Below are 23,635 nucleotides of genomic sequence, written 5' to 3'. Positions count from 1 at the left end.
GTCACAGGGAGCCTCTTGACACGCTTCCCCTCGTTATTCCTCTCGCCAACCCTTTGAAGGATCGCAGGGACGGTGAGAGACCCTTGATTCTCACCACTCTCCCGGACATCGGGATCCTCTGCTTCCTTGGCACCGGGGAAAGACCGGTCCGAGCACCAAGGGAGATCATGTAAGCATAGTCATTGATCACTGTCTATGCCCGGCTCCAGTTCTGGTGTGGCACCGGAGAGACATTGGCCATCGGAGGCCCCATCCTCTGATGCCCCTGGTAGTCCTAGGCATTCCCCACCAATATTGGTGCTGTGCACTGTGCCTCCTCAGGGATCCGAGGAAGAGCCGGTGACACCTCGTCCCCCTCCCTCAGTCCTGGCTACGCCAGACTTTCAGGAGGAGCTGGACCACAGGGTGCAGTCTGCCTTGCTCAAAGCACTTCAAAGCATTGAGCTGCCAGTGCCACTGGCCCCCATACATGTGCCCAAGCCTCAGCCGAAGGTTTTAGCACCCTTGCTGGAGTGTCTGGATGTTCTTTTGGGTGCCCTATGGACAGCCAGTGCCCGAGGGACCCTCAGTTCCTCAACAGCCACCGATGCCCTCCTCTGGAGCGATCCTGATCCTCGGGTCCTTCGTGGAGGAGAGACAGGCGATGCCGTGGTTCTGAGACCACATTTTCCTGAGCCCCTGCCGGGCCCATCTGCCTTCTGCAGCCTCCGGTCCCCTCGATGCCAGGAGAACCGTCAATTCCTGCGGTACCTCTGCGGCCATCGGAGCCCAGGACTGATATCCTTCAGGGCTTCGCCCATGCCCGTTGACCCTAGTGAGAAGGGAAGGGCTTTACGACCCTTGGGGTGATGACTCCAAGGAGTTGTCCTCCATTTATTCAGATGACCCTCTCTCTGAGCCCTCCCCTCCAGAGGAACAGCGCCAATCGCTCCCCGAGGACCTGTCTTTGGCAGAAGCCATCCCCTTTCAGCTACTTATGGAAGAGGACGCGCAGCATAAAATGCTGGAGGTTCTCTAGTTCATCGCTCCTAAGGAGATCGCAGCGGTTCCTATCCACGATACCTTCAAGGGCTTCCTCCTCCGGATGTGGGAATCCCCCATTTCTTTTTTTTTTGATTTAAAGATTTTTATTGAAACAACAACACAAAGCAACCTACAGACCAGACCATACAATCAGGAGAAAAACATGCTTAAGAAACAGCACGGAAATGAAAACAAAACCGTTATCTGCTGTAGGTTGTACATCATATGTTTGCAACTGAGTTGTTCACATTGAATTTATATAGTTCACCCCACCCCCCACCCCCATGCTTCACAGTTACAAAGTCAGAGTTTGCAAAAACATAGTGTAAATGGTGTCACACAATAGAGAATAGATAAGCCTATAAGGTTACCCCCAAAAGGATTAAAGAAGCCAAAGGATTTCCACTACACATACACTATTTAAGTCGGAGTACCCAGTGATACACTAGAAAGCCATTTGTGATAGGGGTGCCAAATTGATGTAAAGCGAGAGACTTTCTTATGTTTAAATGCTGTGATTTTGGATAATAAAAAGATCTTACGCACTCTGTGTTGAATGTCCTCTAACTTGGGAATTCTAGTAGCCTTCCATAAGCGCGCTATCTCACAACGACTAGCAGTGGAGATATACTGAACTAACTGATTGGAGTCCTGCGACAGCCCTGGGGGTGCCTGACCCAGCAGCGCCTGCGCCGGTGTGAGAGATGGCATCCCTGGAAAAAGAATACTCAGCCATTGAAATACCTGCCTCCAAACCACCTGAATTTGGGAACAGGTCCACCACATATGATAAAACGTGCCCTCCTCTATACAGCCTCGCCAACAAACATCTGGATAGAGAGGCATGAATTTGTGTATCTGTGAAGGGCACTTGTACCAGCGGTATAACATCTTGTAAGAGTTCTCAATAAGAGAAGCAGCAATATGCCCCTTACCCATACTTTGAAAGATAGACTTCCATATCCGGGGCGACCAGCTTACCCGAAGGTCCTGCTCCCAAGCTTTCTGAAAGGTATAAATGGGAGGGTCTTGTACCAATAACAATTGATAAAGTCTAGATAATATTTTAGGGTAGCTATGAGCCCTCTCACATAACTTCTCAAAGTCGGATTGTTCCTGAGCAAAGTGAGAAGAAATCATATTGGCCTTGGCAAAATGGGCTAATTGCATATAAGAGTATATCGCTGATTCAGGTAAGTCATAAGTTTGCTGAAGATCAGCAAAAGGACGTAAAGCTGCAGAACCCCAAATATGTCCTCATGTTGTGATGCCCCGTTTCCTCCAATCTAGAAAAGCCGAGCTCTCATAGCCCGGACGAAAAGCTTTATTGTTGTATAAGTGTGTACTGAAATGGTATTCCCTATTTCCCACCAGGAATGTGCCATAATGTTGCCACAAATAAAGCAGCATAAGTGTAGAGGGAGGTAACACCGCACCCAGGTCCACCACCCAGGTGTGCTTAGGTTGCCATATAAGACTACCGAGAGGAACAGTACCTATAAGTTCCTGATTAATAAGAACCCATGGCTTCTGTCTTCGAGATGAGTTCAGGTCAACCAGTTTTTTAAACTGAGCAGCACGGTAGTAACGGATCAAATCCGGTACACCCAGTCCACCTCTACTTTTAGGTTGTGTGAGTACTCTGCGGGCTACCCAGGGCCGCCTTCCTGCCCAAATAAAAGCCATACACCGTCTTTGCCATTGTTTTAATATAGACACAGAAACCAGTACTGGGAGTGTCTGAAAAAGATACAATAATTTCGGGAGGATAGTCATCTTAAAGACAGCCATTCTACCCAACCAGGATATCTGATAGCGATTCCACTTTTCCATATCCTTGGATAATTTGTTCCAAAGCGGAGTATAGTTAATGGTAAGCAAATCTTGCGTGGCGCTGAGCTGAATGCCCAAATATTTAATTTGAGTTTTGGCCCACTTAAAGGGAAACAGCTCTTGAAGTAGACGGACCTTGCGGGGATGTAAATTGATGTTGAGGACCTCTGATTTATCCCAATTTACTGCGAAACCAGAGACCTTACCGAAAGTCTCCATCTCAGCAATAACAGATTCAAGGGAATTGGCTGGGTTGGAGAGCGTAAACAAAATGTCATCAGCATAGAGGGATATCTTGGTGGAGATATTACCTATAGTCACTCCGGAGATATCAGCATTTCCACGAATAGAGATAGCAAACGGTTCAAGAAATAAAGCAAAGAGTAGAGGGGACAGCGGGCAGCCCTGTCTGGTCCCCCTTCCCACCTCAAAAGGAGCTGAATAGCCTCCATTTACCTTCAAGCAGGCCCTGGGGGAATGATAAAGCTGCCCCAGCCACTGTAGATAGGAGGAGCCAAATCCCATATACTCCAATGTTTGAAAAAGATAAGGCCAGTGCACTTGATCAAATGCTTTTTCCGCATCGATCGACAATACCACGGCAGGGATTATGTGTTTTTGGGCATACCAGATAGTGTCCATAATTTTGTTAACATTATCAGCCGTAGTTCTCCCAGGGATAAAACCTGCCTGATCTACCCCCACCAATTGGGTTATAAAGCAATTTAAACGATTCGCCAAAATTTTGGCCAGTAATTTAACATCAATGTTCAACAAAGAAATGGGCCTGTATGAACCACAGACTGAGGGGTCCCGGCCAGGTTTAAGTAATAGCGTGATCCCCGCTAAATTGGCCTGTGTAGACAAGGTAGACCCCGCCTTCAAAGAGTTAAAGAAATTCAACAGCAAAGGGGTAAGGCTCGTAGCAAATAATTTGTAAAACCGTGGAGTATACCCATCGAGACCTGGTGATTTTCCCAGTTTAAGTGAGGCAATAGCTTCCTGTAATTCTACAGCGGTAATGTCCCTGTCTAAAAATTGCCTCTGAGCCGTCGTCAGAGTAGGAAGGGGAATCAGAGAAAGATAGGCCTCTATCGAAGCTATCGGTATGTCAGCATCCCCACAATATAGAGCAGAATAAAACTTTTGAAAGAAACTCCTAATGGAGGTATTATCTGTGAGAAGCCCCCCAGAAGAATCTTTAATTTTTGAAATAGTTGCCTGTGCCTGCTTCCGTCTGAGGCTATGAGCTAAATAACGTCCTGCCTTATTCCCACCCTCAAAAAATCGCTGTTGGGCTAATTCCAAGTGGTGTGCAATACGAGCTGAATCTAACGCCATGATCTTATCCCTCAACTCCTGAATGGGGCCCCGGGACGTAGAGCTAGCTCCATCCCTCATATGGGCCCGCTCCAACCTAGACAGAGACATCAATAGCTTCTGGCGCTCTCGCTCTCATTGTCGCTTAACATATGAAGCCCGCGCAATACAGGAACCTCGTATTACACATTTCAAACAGTCCCATAAGGTCCCGGCCCTCACCTCCCCGGTATCATTATGACGGATGAAGTCTTGAATTTCCTGAGTCAGCTGCTTCTGAAAGGTATCATCCTCCAGCAGCGAATCGTTCAGCCGCCAATAACGTTGACCTGAGTCAGCCAGGCCAATAGTTAATTTAAACCAGATAGGTGCGTGATCGGACCAAACTATGGGCTCAATATCTACCGCAGTAACTGCATTAAGTTTGGTCCGATCAAGCAAAAACATAACTAAGCGAGAATAGCTGTTATGCTTCCATCACCGTCCTCCCCCCCTCCCACCTCTTCCTTCTTCTTCCGCCTCCCTCTCCCCCCTCCCCCTTCAATCAATTAATCATACAACTGATCTATTGTAAATGAATACTTCGCCTTAATTTATAATTTTAAAACAGTTACAATTATGTTCCTTTTATTATATTTATCAAGTTGTTTGTTCCTCTCTCTCCTTCTGCCCTATTCTTTCTTGCTGCTCTTCCCCTGCCCACCTCTCACCTTTTTCTTGCCTGCTCCCCTTCTCCCCTACCCTTGTTCGTTGTATTTTCTACCTGCTTCAGTTTTTTGTAAACCGGCATGATATGCCCTATGAATGTCGGTATATTAAAAGTTAAATAAATAAATAAATAAATAAAGGTATAGCTACGAGAGGTAGGAAAGCGAGAACGCCAGATATCCACCCCGGCAATAAGCGTGATTACCTGTTTAAATGCCCGCCGAATTATCAAGCCGAGGATTGAGCGTCAAATTAAAGTCCCCACCCAGAATATTTATTTATTTATTTATTTATTTAACGGTTTTATATACCGACATTCATCAATGATATCACATCGGTTCACAGCGAAACAAGAAACTAGTGCCTGTGGCGGCGCTTTACATTGAACTTTACATCGCTTTACATCGAACAGAATAACACTGCCTTCCATGTGATCTGCTAATATCTTATGCAATTTAGTATAAAAAGCTTCCTTCTGAGAAGTAGGACCATACACTGTACAAAGTGTATAAGACTCCCCACCCAAAACCACATGAATGAGAAGATATTTGCCTTGTGGGTCAGATAGTATATTCCGTACCTCAAATTGAATATCTTTGTGTATTAAAATACCCACACCCGAATATTTAGAGGCAGGTGTTGCTGCCGCCCAGAATTGATTCGGATATTTGTCAGAACGTAATAGACCCTCATAACGCTTAAGAAGGTGAGTTTCTTGTACATAAACCACGTGTGCAGATAACCTTTCCATTTCCTGAAATAAAAGTTTCCTTTTCCTACCAGAGTTTAAACCCTTAACATTAAGGGAGAGGAAGGTAATCGTGGCCATATTCTTAGTATCCCATCTCCTCCCCTCTTCCCAACCCATAGCCCAATGCCAGGAACCAAAGAGGCCAGCATGTTCTGTGCCAAAAAAGAAAATTCAAACCCTGCGGTGCCATAAAAAGGCTCTTAAATCCATCCAATATAAGGGGAACCCTAAACCATACCGCCTGCCTAACAATTCTCCATATATGTGCGAAACCGTTCAGTGTGAAGCCCAACTCCCCCCTCCCCCGCCCCCCCTCCCACCAAGTATCCCGGAGGGTTTCTCTCCCTCCAGAGAGGAATATGGAGGAAGAAACCATGCTGGGGAGCGGATTCTACCCTCCCCCGGAGCGGTCATTAAATGATCCGATAACAATAGCAAACGTAACAATAACTGAATGTACCTACCATATGGTATAACTGACCATATATGCTAAAGCAAAACTGAATAAGCAGCCAGTTTTTGAAACAGTCATGAAGACCCCCAACAAACAAACTGTCTAGTTAGATCAGGTGAGAGTCTCCGCCTCCCCGATGTCGCTGGCATTCCGTCGAAGTCTGCGGCCTCCTTTGGTGACACGTTGCCAGCGTGGCGCCGCTGGTCTGGAACTGGAAGGAACCACCTCTTTTGGCACAGGTATGTCCGCTGTGATGCCCACGGCCTTCAGGGCTTGCACCGCTGTATCCAAACTGCGGACCTTATAAGATTTCCCATCCACTTGGAACCAGAGGCTGAAAGGAAACAGCCATCTATAGCGAATGGATGCATTAGCCAAAGCAGAGGTAACCGGTCGAAGAGACATTCGCTTGCGTAGAGTGCTGGAAGCTAAATCTGCGTAGATAGAAACTTCATTCCCTTCCCAACTCCAGACCTGCTGCTTCCTAGCCGCTGCTGCAAGCTTTTCCTTATAAGCATAGGAATGAAAGCAGACAACAATGTCACGTGCCTTATTGCCAGGTTTGGGTCCCAGTGACCGATGTGCACGCTCTATCCCAGGGTCAGATGTAGTGTCCCCAAGTCCACTCTCCGGAGTCCCCAGAATCCAAAGACAGATTTTTTGAATAATTGATGTACAGTCCTGATATTCCTCTGTTTCGGGAATGCCCTTAAATCTTAAGTTACAGCATCTGGATCTGTTCTCCAGATCTTCAAGTTTGTCCTCCAATTCCGTTTGTGTTAATTTCAAGGCTTTGACCTCCTGCTGTTGCTGCTGCCAACGCTCCTCGTGTTCATCCAAGCGAAGGTCTGCTTCGTCCACTCTGCGGCCCAGGGCCGCGTTATCCTCCCTCATTTCCTGTAGTGTTTCTGCGATCTCTGTTTTGAACCCCTTAATATCACGCCGCAGCTCCATAAACCACGATCGCATCTCAGATCGGAGGGAATGCTCCGAGTCCGGGAAATCCGGGTCTGAATCCACATGCTCTGCGTCTTCCATCGCGGCCGCCGCCACCATTTTAGGGCCCTGGAGCTCCGATGCATCTCCCCCTTTCATGTAGGAGAATTTAGCAAAATCCACGGGTTTTTTTTTTTTGCGCCATGGTCCTGTTGCTATCCGCTAGCAGAGCGCAAAGAAACACTGCGTTTTGGGTGGGTTTACACAGTTTTTTTTGGCAAAAAGCGCTCCAGGGGCAGAGAGCTCCGCTAAGAAGCAGCCGGCATAGGAAGTGACGTCACTTCCTCCCGGGAATCCCCCATTTCTATCTCCCCCATCAACAGAAAGGCTGATGCTACCTATCTGGTGCAGCAAGCCCGTGGTGTTCAAGAAGCGGCACCTCCCTCACCAGTTGGTGGTTGTGGAGTCACAGGGAGCTGGACGCCTTGGGCAGGAAGGTCTTCCAAGGCGCATGCTGATTGCCCGCATCGCCATCTATCAGCTGTACATGACCCAGTACAAACGGAACCTCTGGAAACTAGTCCAGGTCTTTGCAGAGGGCCTTCCTCAACAACAGCAAGAGGCACTCTCGGCCATTGTCCTACTGGGTCTCAAGGCTGGAAAGCATGAGGTGCATTCCACCTATGATGTCTTAGAGACAGCGGCCCTTGTAGCCACAGTGAGCATCGGCAGCAGAGAATGGTGTGGCTCAGAGCCTCTGACCTCCATCTGGAAGTCCAAGAACGGCTAACTGACCTCCCCTGCACAGGTGAAAACTTCTTCGGGAATAAAGTCCGAGATGTGGTAGCGCAAGTGAAGGACCATTATGACACCCTTCAACAGCTTTCCGCTGGCGCTTCTGATGCCCCGTCCTTGGCCAGGAAGACCTCAGGCCAGGATCGCGGAAGTCATTTCACAAGCAGAGGAAATATTCTTTGGCCTCCAGGACTCGCATGCCTCACACCAGTTCCAGGGGCCATCCTCGCCAACAGCGAGTGCCTAGACCCCAGCCAGTGCCCCAGCAAGCCCTGGCTATGGGCTTTTGACTGGTGGCGAGGGAGTGGAAGTCAGTTAACCGTAACTCTGGTGCCGAAATCCCCCAGTGGGAGGCAGGCTTCTTGGTTTCACCCATCACTGGGAAGAGATCATGGACTGCTGGGTCCTTACTATCGTTCACTAGGGGTACAATCTAAACTTCACTCTGCTCCCAGAGTCCACTCCCCCATGTCCATCGTGGGGTTGTTCCGCCCAACAGGACATACTTCAGATGGAACTCTCTGCCCTCCTGATAGCGGGAGCAGTGAAATCAGTTCCTCGCCATCAGCAGGGCTGAGGATTCTACTTGAGGTATTTCCTCATTCCGAAAAGGAACGGTAGCTTGCGCCCCATTCTAGACCTCAGGGCGTTGAACAAGTTTCTCGCAAGAGAAAAGTTCAAGATTGTCTTTCTGGGCACGCTGATCCCACTCCTCAGAAAAGGAGACTGGCTTTGCTCCCTCGATCTCAAAGAGGCGTACGCTCACATAGCTATTTTCCCTAGCCACCAGAGGTACTTCCACTTTGTGGTAGGGAAGGCCCATTACCAGTACAGGGTATTGCCCTTCGGGTTGGCCTCAGCCCCTCGCGTTTTCACCAAATGCCTGGTGGTGGTGGCCATCTATCTCAGATGTCGAACGGTTCATGTCTTTCCATACCTCGACTGATTAATCAATAGCGACTCTCAAGCAGGAGCCCTGTCTGTGCAGACTCTACAGACTTTAGGGTTTGTTATTGCAATGAAAAACATTTACCAAAGGACAGGACAACAGAGACAGTGTATTTCTCATGATCAAAAGCCTTTATTTCTTATGCACATAAGGAAGTCAACTCCTAAGTTTGAGAGACTGACTTAATTAGATATCCAATTAACTGTACTTAAATACCCTTTTGCCCAGGAAGTTAGTACAACCCTCCTTTGATTTAAGATCACAAGATGAAAAACATTTACTGACATTTCTAAACATCCTGAGAACTTCTAACTAACCTTGATTTTATAACTCTTCATTGTGTCTTCAAAGAGATACATATGTCTTTTCTGTTATCTAAGTGTGAAACAGTTTCAAGACAGAGCATTGCCTCCTGGAGCCTTCCTGGTAAATTTCCACTAAACAGATGCCTACAATAAATTTTATTATCACATTATCAACTACCCCTAATATCATCTCTGCCCGTCCCCTCAGCTGGAATTCATAGGGGCCAGACTGGATACGGCGCAGGTGAGAGCATTCCTACCTAGGAATCAGGCTCTTGCCCTCACCTCACTGGCCACCTTTGTCAAGAACGGTCAGCAAGTATCTGCCCACCTTCTGCTCCATCTGTTAGGCCACATGGCAGCTTCCATCCATTTCGACGCGCTAGCATTACCCCTTATTCAGTAAGGGGCCAAAAACGCACATCCAATCCCCTGAACCTAATAGCGCCCGCAACATGCGAATGCATGTTGATGGCCCTATTAGGTATTCCCGCGCGATTCAGAAAACTTCAACCATCTTTTTTATGAACACATCATCTTTAATTCATCCAATTTTTCAAATTGCTGGAAAAGACAACTTCACATCCAATACATCATTTCACTATTCCCAGTAGCCAACACTGCAACCAAAGAATCAGAATTAAATACAATGTAATAGCAACTTCAGCTTACCTGAACAAAACGCTCAACTGGCTCGATACTCACGCTTCCCCCGGAACTGACGACACCACGTTCAAAATGATGATGTAAACCCGTGGATATTGACAACCTTTATATCGCTCAACAAATCAACACTTTGATAATTATCCAATCGTGCATTCCTCCATAATACCAAACCTTCAATCTCTTACCCATCCAATGAATATACCCACCTAATTATGTCTGATCATTCCCATCCTGAATTAATAAATCTTCACGTCATCTCACAAATAGATTCATCCACTTACAGAAATGCTTGCCATTCAATTGGACCATTAAGTCCATGCGGTGAGCTAGTTTGCCAATCAAAAATAAATCTTTGTTCAACTCTTCTCAAAATGTGCAGCCAAGCCACACATTTTGCTTTCAGAAATTAGCGCCTACCCAAAGGTAGGCGCTCATTTCTTCGGGCACCGGGAAAATGCACAGAAAAGCAGTAAAAACTGCTTTTCTGTGCACCCTCCGACTTAATATTTATTTATTTATTTATTTATTTTTAGTTTTTATATACCGATCTTCTTGCATTAGATACAAATCAAACCGGTTTACATGGAACAAAAAACTGCCTGTAAGGCGATACATGGAACCAAGAACATACAGTATAATAAACTGGTCAACTTATTTATAAATTTAACTGACCCATGAAAACAGTTTGAATTACATAGTAATGTAATATATGATAACACATAAATAAATAAATAAATAAATAAATATATATATATATATATATATATATATATATATATATATATATATACACACACACATAAAATAAAAATATATACCCATATACTCATGCATGACACATATTAAACATATTTCTAGTTATGGAGTGATTAAAGGAGTAAAAGACTGAAAGATGTCTGAAGGTCTTTTAAAGGGACCAAGGGCTAGCGAGAATTGAGATATGAGATAAAATTTAAACATCTTGGAGAATAGAAAGCATGTGATAAGCTAAAAATCTGATTCAGGAAATGCAAGGTTAAATAACCAAGTTTTTAATTTTTTCTTGAAAGATATTGGGCAAGGGTCCTGTCTGAGGTCCGGAGGGAGATTGTTCCAATGAGTGGGACCTGCCGTAGAGAAGGCTCTGTTCTTTAGAGATGTTCTAGCTTGAGGGACAATGAGAGTGCCTTGATAGGCTCTTCTTAATGGTCTAGAGGGATTATTAGGGCGAACTTGGTAAGTTAGATCGATTGGTGCCAGATTGTGAACAGTTTTGTGCATGATGGTCAGCACTTTGTAGAGGATTCTAAATTTAATAGGGAGCCAGTGATATCATGGTGATATTAAGTCAGAGGTCCTGAAGGGTAAAAAAATGTAAAAAAAAAAAGAAAGAAAAAAAAATTAGAAGTCGGCCCACGGCAGTCGGGTCAAAAACCGGACGCTCAATTTTGCCGTCGTCCGGTTTCCGAGCCCGTGGCTGTCAGTGGGCTCGAGAACCGACGCCAGCAAAATTGAGCTTCAGCTGTCAAACCCGCTGACAGCCGCCACTCCGCGGACTTTACTGTATCGGCCCGAGTATTTGTTAAACAGAGTTCCTGTTCGTTCCCAGATCAGTTCAGACAAATGGTTTTGCATCCCTATCAGCAGATGAAGGCAGAGAACAAAAAACTTCGAGGCACTGCTACATATCCGAGAGTGCTACGTGCAGTCCCTCTGTATTTCTCTGTTTCCAGCAGAGTTGCAACTCCAGAGTTGCAAACCTGCATTCTGCAGTCCTAGAGAGATGATGAAAGAAATTCAGGGAGAAGGAAGATTCCTAGAGGACGGCTCCCTGAGGTGTTAGGTTCCTTCATGGGCCACCCCTCAGGTAGAATAGGGCAAGTGGGGGATTGGTTATCCCTGTCCTAGCTCGGCCCTTGTTTGTAGGGGGAGTGATAGCCAAGGATGCTGGTTCCTTCACCCCCTCTTGGGTCCTTGCCTACCCTAGTGATCAGCCCCTTCCAGCCAGATGCAGGGAAGTATTTTGTTTTATTCTCTTTGGTGTCTGTTTCTTTAAAAAAAAAAAAAAAAGAGGAAATAGTTTCAGTTCAGGCTGAAGTAGGGCTCTGGTGGCTGACCACAGTGTGCTGCCAGGAGGCAGTCTGAAGTGAGGGGCCAGATTGCTGACTTTATTGGGACAGTGTGTCAGCACTGGGACAGCGCCACCAACCGCGTTGCAGGCAGGGGCTATTTTGAGGCCTGATCGCGCGTCATGGCGCCTCCCGCTCAGTGCAGGAAAGTTTGTCGCATCTGTGGGGAGAAGCGGTCATGCCTCAGCGCTACCACATTTTGTCCTGAGTGCATTTCTAGGGAGTAGGAACCTCCGCTGGGATCGTCGGGGAGTTTGGTGACTTGGGTGTGCGATAGTGCCAGTGCAGGAGGCCCCGGGGAGGTCTGAGGACACTGTGGCCATTTTAGTTCCTCGTGCTAGCAGTATGGCTTCTGCTGTGGAGCCTCAGGATTCCCCTCCCCCACTTTTTCCTTTAATTCACATCCCTGCCCATGTCAGGGAGGGAGAGGGGGATCACGGGGACACAGACCCCGATCTGTATTCAACTGATTCGGAGGGGTTCTCTGCTGATCTCGTCCTGCACCTCCACAAAGCCCATTTGGACAAAAAGGAGGCACGTTCCAAGCATCCACTCCCTAGAAAGGCTCGAGCGCCTAAGAAACCTAGGGAGGAAAAGTCTAAGGGGTCTGGTGGCATTGCGGTGGCTGCTGGGTCCCATAAGGTCTGCAGAGGGCGCTGGGGACACATCTGATGACACAGATGGCTCCGAGCAACTTCAGGAAGGTCCGGGGGATCCGGATAAGGATCCTGATACTGTGTTAGGGGACCTGGATAAGGATCCTGGTGCTGCGTTGGGGGACCAAGTGCAGGATTCAGAGGACATCCCAGTGGCTTAGGGGGATGATCCTTATGTGGACAGGCTTTTCCATAACGAGGAACTGTGTCCTCTCATTCCCCAGGTTCTGGAGAAGTTGGGGATCAAGGTTGCAGAGGAAGACTCAGACAATGAGGGAGTGAACCCAGTCCTGGAAAGTCTGTAGGTCCACCTAAGGCTTTTCCATTGCTGAAGAAGATGAAGTTGGTGGATTGGGGGTGGGAATCTCCTGAGGCAGGGCTCAAGGTTGCCCGGGCAATGGCTAAGCTATATTCCTTAGTGGAACAGATCTTAGAGTCATGGAAAATTCCTAAGGTTGATGCGGCCATGTCAGCGGTGACCAGGAAGACTACCATCCTGGTGGCAGGCGCAGCTGTGCTGAAGGATTTGTAGGATCAGAAGCTGGAAATTCTGCTGAAGAGGTTGTTTGAGATTTCAGCCTTAAGCCTCTGTGCGGCTGTTTGCAGAAGCTTGATGCAGAGGGCCTGTTTATGCTGGGCCCAGAAGGCTCATGAGAAGATGGCGGGGATGTCTAGTGAGACCACTCAAGCTGCCCTTTTGGAAGCAGGAATTTCCTATGTGGCAGACGTGCGAACCATGTCGTACAGGGCATCTGCCAGGAATATGGTTTTGGCTGTGGTGGCACAGAGACTTCTGTGTTTGCAAAATTGGTCCACCAATATGTGGTCAAAAGCCCAGCTGAGTAACCTTCCCTTTAAGGGCAAGTTACTGTTCAGAGAGGACCTAGAACAACTGATGAAGCAGTTGGGAAAGTTGAATGGAAATAAGTTGCCCGAAGGCGACAAGACCGCCAAGAAGTCCTTTTTGCCACAGGCTTGTTTTCAAGACGTGAGGAGATTTCGGTCAAGCAGAGGCTCTGTAACTGCAGTACAAAAGCAGGGCCCAGGTAGGTAGCAGACTTTTCGAACACAACGTTGATCGCCTCGGGATAGAGGCACCCAGGGAGGAGATGGAAGTAAGATGGGATAATGAAGGCAAGTGGTCTGCTCCTCCTCAGCAGAGATCGGGGGGAGGCTGTCCCTTTTTTACGAAGAGTGGACCCAGGGTCATGACAGTCCAGTGGATGTTCATGGTGTGAGACTGCTATGCCTATAGAATTTTCTCGGTTTCTCAGGGATGCCTTTGTGATCTCCTGCTACGTTTCCCATGCCAAGCAGAGGCGGTGCGAGACACCTTGCAAAGGTTGCAGCTTCTGCAAGTGATCATTCTGTTGCCGCCTCAGGAGAGGGGGCAGGGAAGATACTCCATTTATTTTGTGGTGCCGAAGAAGGAGAGGACTTCTCGCCCCATCCTGGACTTCCAGAAGGTCAATGTTGCCCACTGGATGCACATTTTCAGATGGAAACTTTGTGAACCTTGATAGCGGCGGTTTGCAAAGGGGAGTTTCTGGCATCATTGGATCTGACAGAGGCCTATCTCCACATTTCCATAATGGCAGAGATTCCTGAGGTTCATGGTTCTGGGGGAGCATTTCCAATTTCAGGCCCTTTCCTTTGGATTGGCAACTACTCTGCGGACATTCACGAAGGTGATGGTAGTAGTGGCAGCTGTTCTCACGAGAGAGGGAATCCTGGTCCAGCCTTACCTGGATGATTGGCTCATTTGGGCAAAGTCAGAAATGGAATGTCTGTTGGTTCAACAAGTGAGGCAGCTCCTGGACTCCTTGGGCTGGGTGATGAACCTGGAGAAGAGTCATTTGAAACAGACCCAGTCTTTGGAGTACTTGGGGGCTTGATTCGATACTCAGTTAGGAAAGGTATTTCTAACCACAGAGTGGTCAGGTTGCAGAATCAGGAACTTCATCTCCTGCAGCTTGGGATGCCCAGGGTCTGGGACTGCTTGCAGGTCCTGGTTTCTATGGCTTCTACACTGGAGTTAGTTCCTTGGGCCTTTGCTCATATGTGGCCATTACAGAGGGCTCTGTTATCATGGTAGAAATCGCTCTCGGAGAAATTTCAGCTTCCTTTTGCTGCTTCAGGGGAATGCCAGGTCCAGTCTCTCGTGGTGTCTATCTTGAAGCAATCTGAGAGGAATGGACTTGGAGGCACCCGACTGGGTGGTGGTGACCACGGATGCTAGCCTCGAAGGCTGGGGGGCAATTTGTCAAGGCAGATCAGCCCAGGGACTGTGGTCACCAGAAGAAGCAGCCTGGTCCATCAATCATTTGGAGACCAGTGCTGTTTGCAAGGAATTGCTGGTTTTTCTCCCACTTGTTTAAGGAAAATCAGTGCGAGGGTTTTTGGACAATGCAACGAAGGTGGTGTACATCAATCTTCAGGGCGGCACGAAGGGTCATCAAGTAGCACAGGATCTTTTCCTTTGGGTGGAAAGTCATCTGGCAAGAATAGCCAGGATGAACAATGTACAGGCTGATTACCTCAGGCAGCGATTGGATCCTGAGGAGTGGGAACTGTCAGTGGAAGCCTTGACCCTAATCCAATCCAGGTGGGGCAGGCCGGAATTAGACCTCATGACGGTACCTGGAAACACGAAGGCAGTCCAGTTCTTCAGTCGCTGGCGAGAGGTCGGGTCCAAGGGTATTGACGTTTTCGTTCAGCTGTGGCTGACAGATCTATTGCTGTATGTGTTCCCCCCGTGATCTCTCATAGGGAGAGTATTGCGCCTCATCAAGCTTCATTCGGGCAGGGTTATTCTGGTGGCCACGTTGTCCATGGTTTGCGGGTCTGGTTTCTCTGGCGGTGGAGGGGCCTATGCGCTTGCTCATATGCCAGGATTGTTGCGGCAGGGGCCCATATTTTCAGACTGGACAAATCGCTTCTGTCTAGCAGCCTGGCTTTTGAAAGGCAACGGCTGTGCATGAAGGGATACTCGGAACTTGTTATTGCTACTTTGCTTCAGGTGAAAAAGTCTTCCACTTCGCTGGCTTATGTCAGAGTTTGGAAAACTTTTGAGTCCTGGTGTTTTCAGAATAACTTGCAGGTGGATGTTCCACAGGTGTTATCCTTGCAGAGCGGTTTGGCTAAGGGCTTAGCTTATAGTTCCCTTTAGCTTCAGGTGGCGGCCTTAGGTTGTCTTTGAGGTAAGGTACAGGGAAGGGTGCTGGTGGCCCATCTAGAAGTGATGCGTTCCTTGAGAGGGTCTAAGCATCTGCATCCTCTGATCCAGGAAGGTATGTCTGACATGGAACCTTAACCTGGTGCTTAGAGTTCGGTGTGGTCCTACTTTTGAACCACTTAGGCGAGCTTCCTTGAAGCTCGCCTAAGTTTTCCTGGTGGCTATTTGTTCTGCTAGAAGAATTTCGGAACTGCAAGCTTTAGCGTGAAGAGATTGTGTTTTAAGGATTTCAGAGCAGGGTGTATCATTGCATATGGTGCTTTCCTTTCTGCCTAAAGTGGTTTAGTCTTTTCATCTTTACCAGACAGTGAAACTTCCGGCATTTCTGAAGTTGACTTGCGATACTCCTATGGCTCAGGAATTGCATTTGTTGGATGTGTGACGGATTCTTTTACGGTACCTTAAGATTACAAATCCTTTTCGGAGATCCGATCATCTTTTTGTCTTGTTTAGTGGGGTGAAGAAGGGCAATATGGCTTCCAAGGCCACAATTGTAAGATGGTTGAGAGAGGCGATCAGTACAGCTTCCATCTGTAAGGGTCGGTCAGTTATGGAGGGGTTGAAAGTCCAATCTACTAAGGCGCAAGCTACCTCTTGCGTGGTGTGTCAGTTATCTCCGCAGGAGATTTGTCGAGCAGTGACATGGTCTTCTCTGCACACTTTCTCCAAACATTACTGCCTGGATGTATGGGCACCGGAGGAGGCAACTTTTGGGGAAAGTGTGTTGCACACAGGTTTTTCAGGTTCCCATCCAGTTTAGGGGAGCTTGGGTACAACTCACTTGTCTGGACTAATCTGGGGTATGAACAGGAAAGGAAAATTTGTTCTTACCTGATAATTTTCATTCCTTTCTTTTAAGACAGATGTCTGCTGTTAAGTGTGCAAAAGTGCTCCAAATCAATGTAACTGGCTGTGAAAGTATCGAGCAATAAATCCATCCTTCATAGTCCAAATCCTATTTAAGTTGTATTTTTTTTTTCAGGAAGTGACATGGAATTGGACCTACTAGCAGCAGCAGAAACAGAGAGTGACAGTGAAAGTAACCACAGCAACCAGGATAATGCTAGCGGGCGCAGAAGTGTTGTCACAGCAGCTACTGCAGGGTCTGAAGCGGGTAAAGTCACTTCATTCCATCAGCCATAAATATTTTCTCACGCAACTGATCAATGATGATGTGAATGGGTACTCATTTCTTTGCGTCTGCCGAAGTATAAAACAAGCACTAGTGGGCTGGCCTTGTAGGATCAGGGCAAAGCATTGGGCACTATGTAGTAAGGGATCTGAGTTCAATCTCCATCTGTTGGGGCTAGCTGAGCCTGTACACATCACAGAGATGGTGGGTTCAGGGAGGGGAGGAAAGACTGGTGTCCTTACTCTGCTGGTCAAAACATGGTGCAAACCTTGCATTTCAGAGGAGGCACCCCCTCCAGACCTCACATTGATGAGGGTTCATGAGGCTACTCAGGCATACTATGAAAAAGTAGGATGAAAAACAAAAGGCTAAAAAAAAAATAAGCTCTGCTTTGTTCTGCAGGTGCCAGCAGTGTTCCAGCATTTTTTTCAGAAGATGATTCGCAGTCCAATGATTCAAGCGACTCAGACAGCAGTAGCAGCCAGAGTGATGATATCGAGCAGGAAACCTTCATGCTGGATGAGCCCCTAGAGAGAACTACAAACAGCTCTCATGCCAACAGTGCTGCCCAGGCTCCACGTTCTATGCAGTGGGCTGTGCGGAATACCCAGAATCAGAGAACGACCAACACTGCCCCATCCAGCACATCCACCCCCGCAGGCAAGGAAAAAAGAGATATATTGCTCTAACACTCTCCAAAGTGGACACATTTAGCATTAATTCGTAAATAGAATCAAGTTATAATCATTGGTTTTTGCCTTTATAATTTCTCTTTCTGTTTTTTGGGGGTTGGCCCAGTAGTGTCTGTTTTGTTTTTTTTTCTTTTTCTTACAGCTTAGTTGAAACCTGGCATTGGATCTTGCATCATGAGCGTGCAATCACAACTATCCAGGGATTTTTCTTCTATTTTAATTGACCTACCTTCCCACTGATCCGTCTGATCATTGCAGCAACAGTCCTGACGCTGGAGTCCATGAACTAGGACTCCTTCTGGAGCCATGGACTCTAAATCCAGCAACTAAGCATCACTCTTAATAACCATAGCTTCCTCTGTCTCTGCAGCAACCCAGTTACTCAGGCTGCAGACAACCCAATTCAAGGTTTGATTCAGGACCCTCCACATTGCCATGCCCTGCACTGTCACTGAGTCATCGGGGGGCCCTTTCCATTCTTATTTGGTTCTCTATGTAATGTCTTTGTCTGAGTTGTCTTTTTCAAATGTAATAATAGTTAACAGAACTGAAAAGGTAGGAAAGAAATGCAAGAAAAGGAAAAGGGAGAGCAAAGACTAGCTAATAGCATGGAAAGTGAGCCTTTAACCAAATGTTAGTCTGTCAGAGAGGAGCAGACTGGAATGGACTTGGTTCCAGAGCTGGAGTACAAGTAGACTGAAGGTGCATAATTGAGAGTGAGGAGAATGGGTAAGGGGTAGACTTGATAAAAGTTTGAGAGAACACGGCGACCATAGGAGATAATGGAACAAACGTTGTTGCTACAGATGATAGAGGTAGTGAGATTAATAAAGCAGCACTCTCTCTAGAATGAGACTTGAAGAATGATGGTGGATGTTACTGGAAATCACTGAATGAGTGATGATGGACCAACTGAGGAAGCTGCCTGTATTTTACCATTTTGGGGGTGGTGTTCTGCAGTGAAGTGAAGAAAATGGAGAGATGCATTGGCAGCAAGATGAGACAAATGTCTTTGCAAACCTGAAAAGAACCTTGCTCGCTGCCTTCTGCAAGAATTTGATAGAAGTGATAAGCTGGTGCAGCATAATAGCAATAAGCAGCTGCTGATTCTCTCACCAGATGCAGGCTGTAAGGTGGCATTTGGCAGGTGATGGCAGTCCACATCTTGCTTTATGATACAAGGAGACAGGTTTGAGCCTGAATGTCTGGACATAGGGACAATGGCAAAAGGAAAGTGGGAGCAAATCTGTCCTAAAACAGGCACCCCCTGGGATAGTAACATAGTAAATGGTGGCAGAAAAAGACCAAATGGTCCATCCAGTCTGCCCAGCAAACATGCTTGTGGTAGTACAATGCTTCTTGTCCTCGGCCTTTGCTGCAGGACTGAGTATGTTTAGTAGAGGATCAATTTATTGCTAAGTTTTCTACTTTTGTACTGCAATGTGAGAAAATTATAATTAGGCCTATAAACTGTTTGGCCATGTATATCATTAATTATTGGAATATTGGAGCTGTTTCCAGTCCAAAAAAGACAATACAGAATGTAGATACTGTGCTTAAATTAATAACACTAACAATAGGTGCCAAACCAATACTGTTCCATCAAGACAGTACAGCTATAAAGTAAATCCTTCATTAATATAGCTGATACGTGCAGTGCTTCGTAAACATAAAAAAATTATAAAAATTGATGTACGTCATACTTGTTTTCCCCCTTCTCATTTTAGCAAGTTCAGCAGGCTTGATTTATATTGATCCATCAAATTTGCGCCGAAGTGGCACCATTAGCACAAGTGCAGCAGCAGCTGCCGCAGCTCTGGAAGCCAGCAATGCAAGCAGTTACTTGACCTCCGCAAGCAGTTTAGCAAGAGCGTACAGCATTGTTATCCGACAAATCTCGGACTTGATGGGTCTGATTCCTAAGTACAATCACCTGGTGTACTCTCAGATTCCAGCTGCTGTGAAATTGTCTTACCAAGATGCTGTAAACTTACAGGTATGAAGGACTATGCATTTTTTTTGGGGGGGGGGGGGGGAGGTGGAATTAATAAAGGAATGCAATTATTTGACCTATTGAAAAAGGTCAAATCTAGATTAAGGTGTTAGTTGGCTATAAAGGAAGACTTAATATGTATATGGGCCAATTAGACTGCCAGTGATTTTATGTTTCTTCATAGGGCTGTTACAGAAGAAATTTACTGTTCCCTGTACGTACCCGGATCAGTCCAGACCGCTGAGATTATGCCTCCCTTCCAGCAGATGGAGTCAGAGAAACAAACTGAAAAGCACCTCTCTTAACTGGTGTGCCACCTGCGATCCCTTCAGTATTTCTCTGATTCCATCAGATGAGGGTGACAGAACCTGCGGTCAGGATCCTGTAAAAAAAAAAAAATAATAAATTATGAGATTTCTCTTCAGGAATTGGAAAGTGAGGGATGTTTGAGCCCCTCATTGCCTTTGGCTAGTTAAAAAAATAATAATAATACTAATAAGAACAGGAGTGCAAGTCCTCCCAAGGGGGTGACAGCTAGTTTCCCTTGGTGGTAGGCACGGCTGGGTTTTTCCCGAAAGCCTAATTGTCCGGCGTTGTCTTCCTTTCACCCGGTGAGTGGGGGAATTGACCGGTGGGCCAGTCAATCCCCACTTGCTACCCAGAGACGCAACATTCCTCTAGAAGGAGCAGTTTTCTGCTAGGCTCAGACCCAGGGCTGTTAATTCCTGGTTAATTAGGAGCACAAGAGAAAAAAAAAAAAAGAGAGCGAGAGAGGTTTACTGCTCTCCCGGGTCTCCGGAGGTAATATTTTTCATATCAAGTGACTTACTGTGCCGCGGCTCCTGTTGTCATGCCACGTGGATCACCGTGCTCTGCCTACGGGGAGCCGGCAGCGCGGCTCTCCCACGACGGCCTCTGCTCCCGTTGCCTTCCCTGGGGAGAGGGGCCGTCAGAACAGCCGCGGGCAGGCCAGGGAGCATCTAACACTCTGTCGCATGCTGCAAGGAAGTCCCTACAAACATTTAGACTTAGGCCTGTCTCGCTCCCGATCAGCGTGGGAGCGGTGGCCATTTTGGCTCCCTCGGACTCTGAGGCACAGCAGAGCTCGGGGGGAGGAGATTTTCCTCCACAGCTGTCGCAGCCCACTTTGAGCCCTGTAAGGCCTCAGGAATCGGGGCATGATTCTCTTCCTTCGGGCCTTTCCCCGGGGGGCCTTAGAGAGACAGCATCCTTTTTCCTCCTAGTTTGTGCTTCTTTTGCACAAAGCCTATATGGAGGCTGAAGCTGATTTGGATGCACAAGGTCCTCCACCAGCGAAGGTTCCGAGGCCAGCTGAGGACCCGGAGGTCCCCAGGGTCTGAGTAGGGGGGGTACCACTCCGGACGTGGCGGCAGCTCCGCGCACCGACCCACTAGGTCTCGCATCCCAGGATCCAGACTTGCCTGAGGATATGTATAAATCAGCTCTGGTAGAAGGCGATGACCTGAGAGTACTCAGTTTGTTCTGCAGGGAGGAGCTGGACCCCTTGATCCCCCACGTACTAGAGGAGCTGAATATTCAGGCGCTGCAGGCTGTGGCTGAGCCTGCTTCGGGAGATCCGGTTTTGTCGGGTCTTCGACCTCTCCCCAAGACTTTTCCTTTTCACCCAATGCTCTTACAACTTATGACTCGGGAGTGGGATGCGCCAGAAACTAGTTTGCGGGTCACTAGGGCTATGGAGAAGCTTTACCCACTACCAGAGGAGTCCTTAGAACTTCTAAGGATTCCTAAAGTGGATTCAGCCGTCTCAGCTATTGCCAAGCGCACCATGATCCTGGCTGCGCTTAAAGATTCCCGCAATAGGAAGCTGGAAGTTCTTCTCAAGAGAATTTTTGAGGTTTCCGCGCTCGGTATCAGAGCGGCGGTCTGCAGTAGTCTCGTGCAACAGTTACTCATGGCCCAAGCACTGCCCCCAGCGGAGGCAGAACAGGCGAATTGGATGGAGGCGGCCGTGGCTTATACCACGGACGCTTTGTATGATCTCCCTACTTTATCGTGCACGATGTCCTCGGCAGTGTCGGCGAGGAGTCTCCTTTGGCTCCGCAATTGGTCCGCTGATGTCTCCTCCAAGTCTTAGTTGGGTTCCTTTCCGTTCAAAGGCAAGCTTTTATTTGGCGAAGATCTCGAGTAGCTTGTTAAGTCCCTGGGGGACAATAAGGTGTACAAGCTTCCGGAGGACAAGCCTCAGCCCTCTAGGTCCTTCAGTTCTTCTCAAGGTCATTTTCAGGGGCAGCGCCGTTATCGTTCGAGCGGGACTCAGTCTTTTGCTCCCGCCAGCAGTTGACGAGGTCCCAGATTTGGGCCCGGGACGGGGTCTCCCAAGATTCCTCTGGCAACAAATCTTCCCAATGAAGGTGCGCCAACCCACTCCTCCATTCCGGAGATAGGAGGGCATCTCTCTCTGTTTTTCGAGGAATGGGTCAAGATTACTTTTGATCAGTGGGTCCTAAACATTATAGAACGCGGTTACACTTTGGATTTTGCTCGGCCGCTAAGAGAACTTTTTCTGGTGTCTCCTTGTGGCGCTTGTGCAAAACAACTGGTGGTGAACCAAACTCTGGGTCACTTGAAAGCCCTCAGGGCCATAGTTCTTGTCCCGTCAGCCAAACGCCGGACAGGCAGATACTCCATATATTTCGTGGTTCCCAAGAAGGAGGGCTCTTTCCACCCAATATTGGACCTCAAGAAAGTGAACAAAGCTTTGCGTATACCTCGTTTCCGCATGGAGACGCTGAGGTCGGTCATTGCGGCCGTCCACAAAGGCAAATTTTTTGCCTCGTTGGATCTGAAGGAGGCTTACCTTCACATAGGCATCCGGGAAGATCATCAGAGGTTTCTGCGGTTCATGATCATGGGCGAACACTACCAGTTCCGAGCACTTCCGTTCGGGTTAGCAACGGCTCCCCGCGTCTTCACCAAGGTGATGGTGGTGGTGGAGGCAGCTCTCAGGAGAGAGGGTATCTTAGTTCATCCCTTCTTGGACGACTGGCTCATTCGAGTGAAGATAGAGGAACTCTGCAAGTTAGCGATTCATTTGGTCTTGAAGCATCTTCACTCTCTCGGATGGGTTGTCAACTTCCCCAAGAGCCAGTTGGTCCCTTTGCAACAGTTACACTTCCTAGGAGCCCGGTTCGACACAGCTATCGGCAAAGTTTTTTTCTTTGCCGGGAGCGAATAGACAAGCTGACGACTCATATCCAGTGGCTGATGGCCTTTCGGGTACCCAAAGTTTGGGACTACTTGCAAGTTCTTGGCTCTATGGCATCTACTCTGGAATTGGTCCTCTGGGCTTTCGCACATATGAGACCTTTGCAGAGAGCGCTGCTTTCCCGCTAGGATCCCAAGTCAGAAGAATTCCATTTGCCCTTGCTGCTTCAGGACTCTGCCAGGGCCAGTTTAGCATGGTGATTAGTTCCACAACATTTGCATCACAGGGTGGACCTGGAGAACCCCCAGTAGGTCATTGTGACGATGAATGCCAGCCTCTCAGGTTGGGGGGGGGGGGGGGATGTGTCAGTCGCAGTCGGCGCAAGGTCAGTGGACGTGTCAGGGAGGCACAGTGGTCCATAAATCATAGTGAAACCCGAGCGGCCCATCTGGCGTTGCACGCCTTTCTCCCACTCGTTCGGAATCAGTTGGTGAGGATTCTATCTGACAATGCAACAACTGTGGCATACATCAATCGTCAAGGCGACACGAAGAGTCGGCCGGTCGCCGTGGAAACGGACGAGCTGATGGTCTGGGCGGAGCGCAACCTTGCTCAGTTGGCGGCATTGCACATCGCCGGCGTGGACAATGTGCAGGTGGATTTTCTCAATCGTCAGCAGTTAGACCCCAGAGAGTGGGAGCTGTCAGAGGAAGCAATGCAGCTGTTGACTTGGTGATGGGGGTTCCCCGTCTGGACTTGATGGCAACTCTGTGGAATGCGAAGGCGGCTCGCTTCTTCAGTCGCAGGAGGGAGCACGGGGCAGAAGGAGTGGATGCTCTGGTCCTTCTGTGGCCCAGCGATGTTCTGCTCTGTTTTCCCTCCTTGGCAGTTA

General features: G+C 47.8%; 1 protein-coding gene across 1 annotated transcript in view; it reads left to right on the top strand.

Annotated features, from left to right (window-relative positions):
- Window positions 1–23,635, top strand: part of UBR5 (ubiquitin protein ligase E3 component n-recognin 5) — a 672,040-nt gene that overhangs the window by 490,895 nt on the left and 157,510 nt on the right. Inside the window, 3 exon segments of the mRNA XM_029591836.1 lie at window positions 16,722–16,853; window positions 17,274–17,531; window positions 19,291–19,559. Coding sequence (XP_029447696.1) covers window positions 16,722–16,853; window positions 17,274–17,531; window positions 19,291–19,559 — 659 coding nt within the window.

The sequence above is a fragment of the Rhinatrema bivittatum genome, chromosome 2, assembly GCF_901001135.1.
Source record: "Rhinatrema bivittatum chromosome 2, aRhiBiv1.1, whole genome shotgun sequence".
NCBI classification, from domain to species: Eukaryota; Metazoa; Chordata; class Amphibia; order Gymnophiona; family Rhinatrematidae; genus Rhinatrema; species Rhinatrema bivittatum.
Note: the sequence above shows the minus strand (reverse complement) of the source record. Positions and strands in the feature narration are given on the sequence as shown.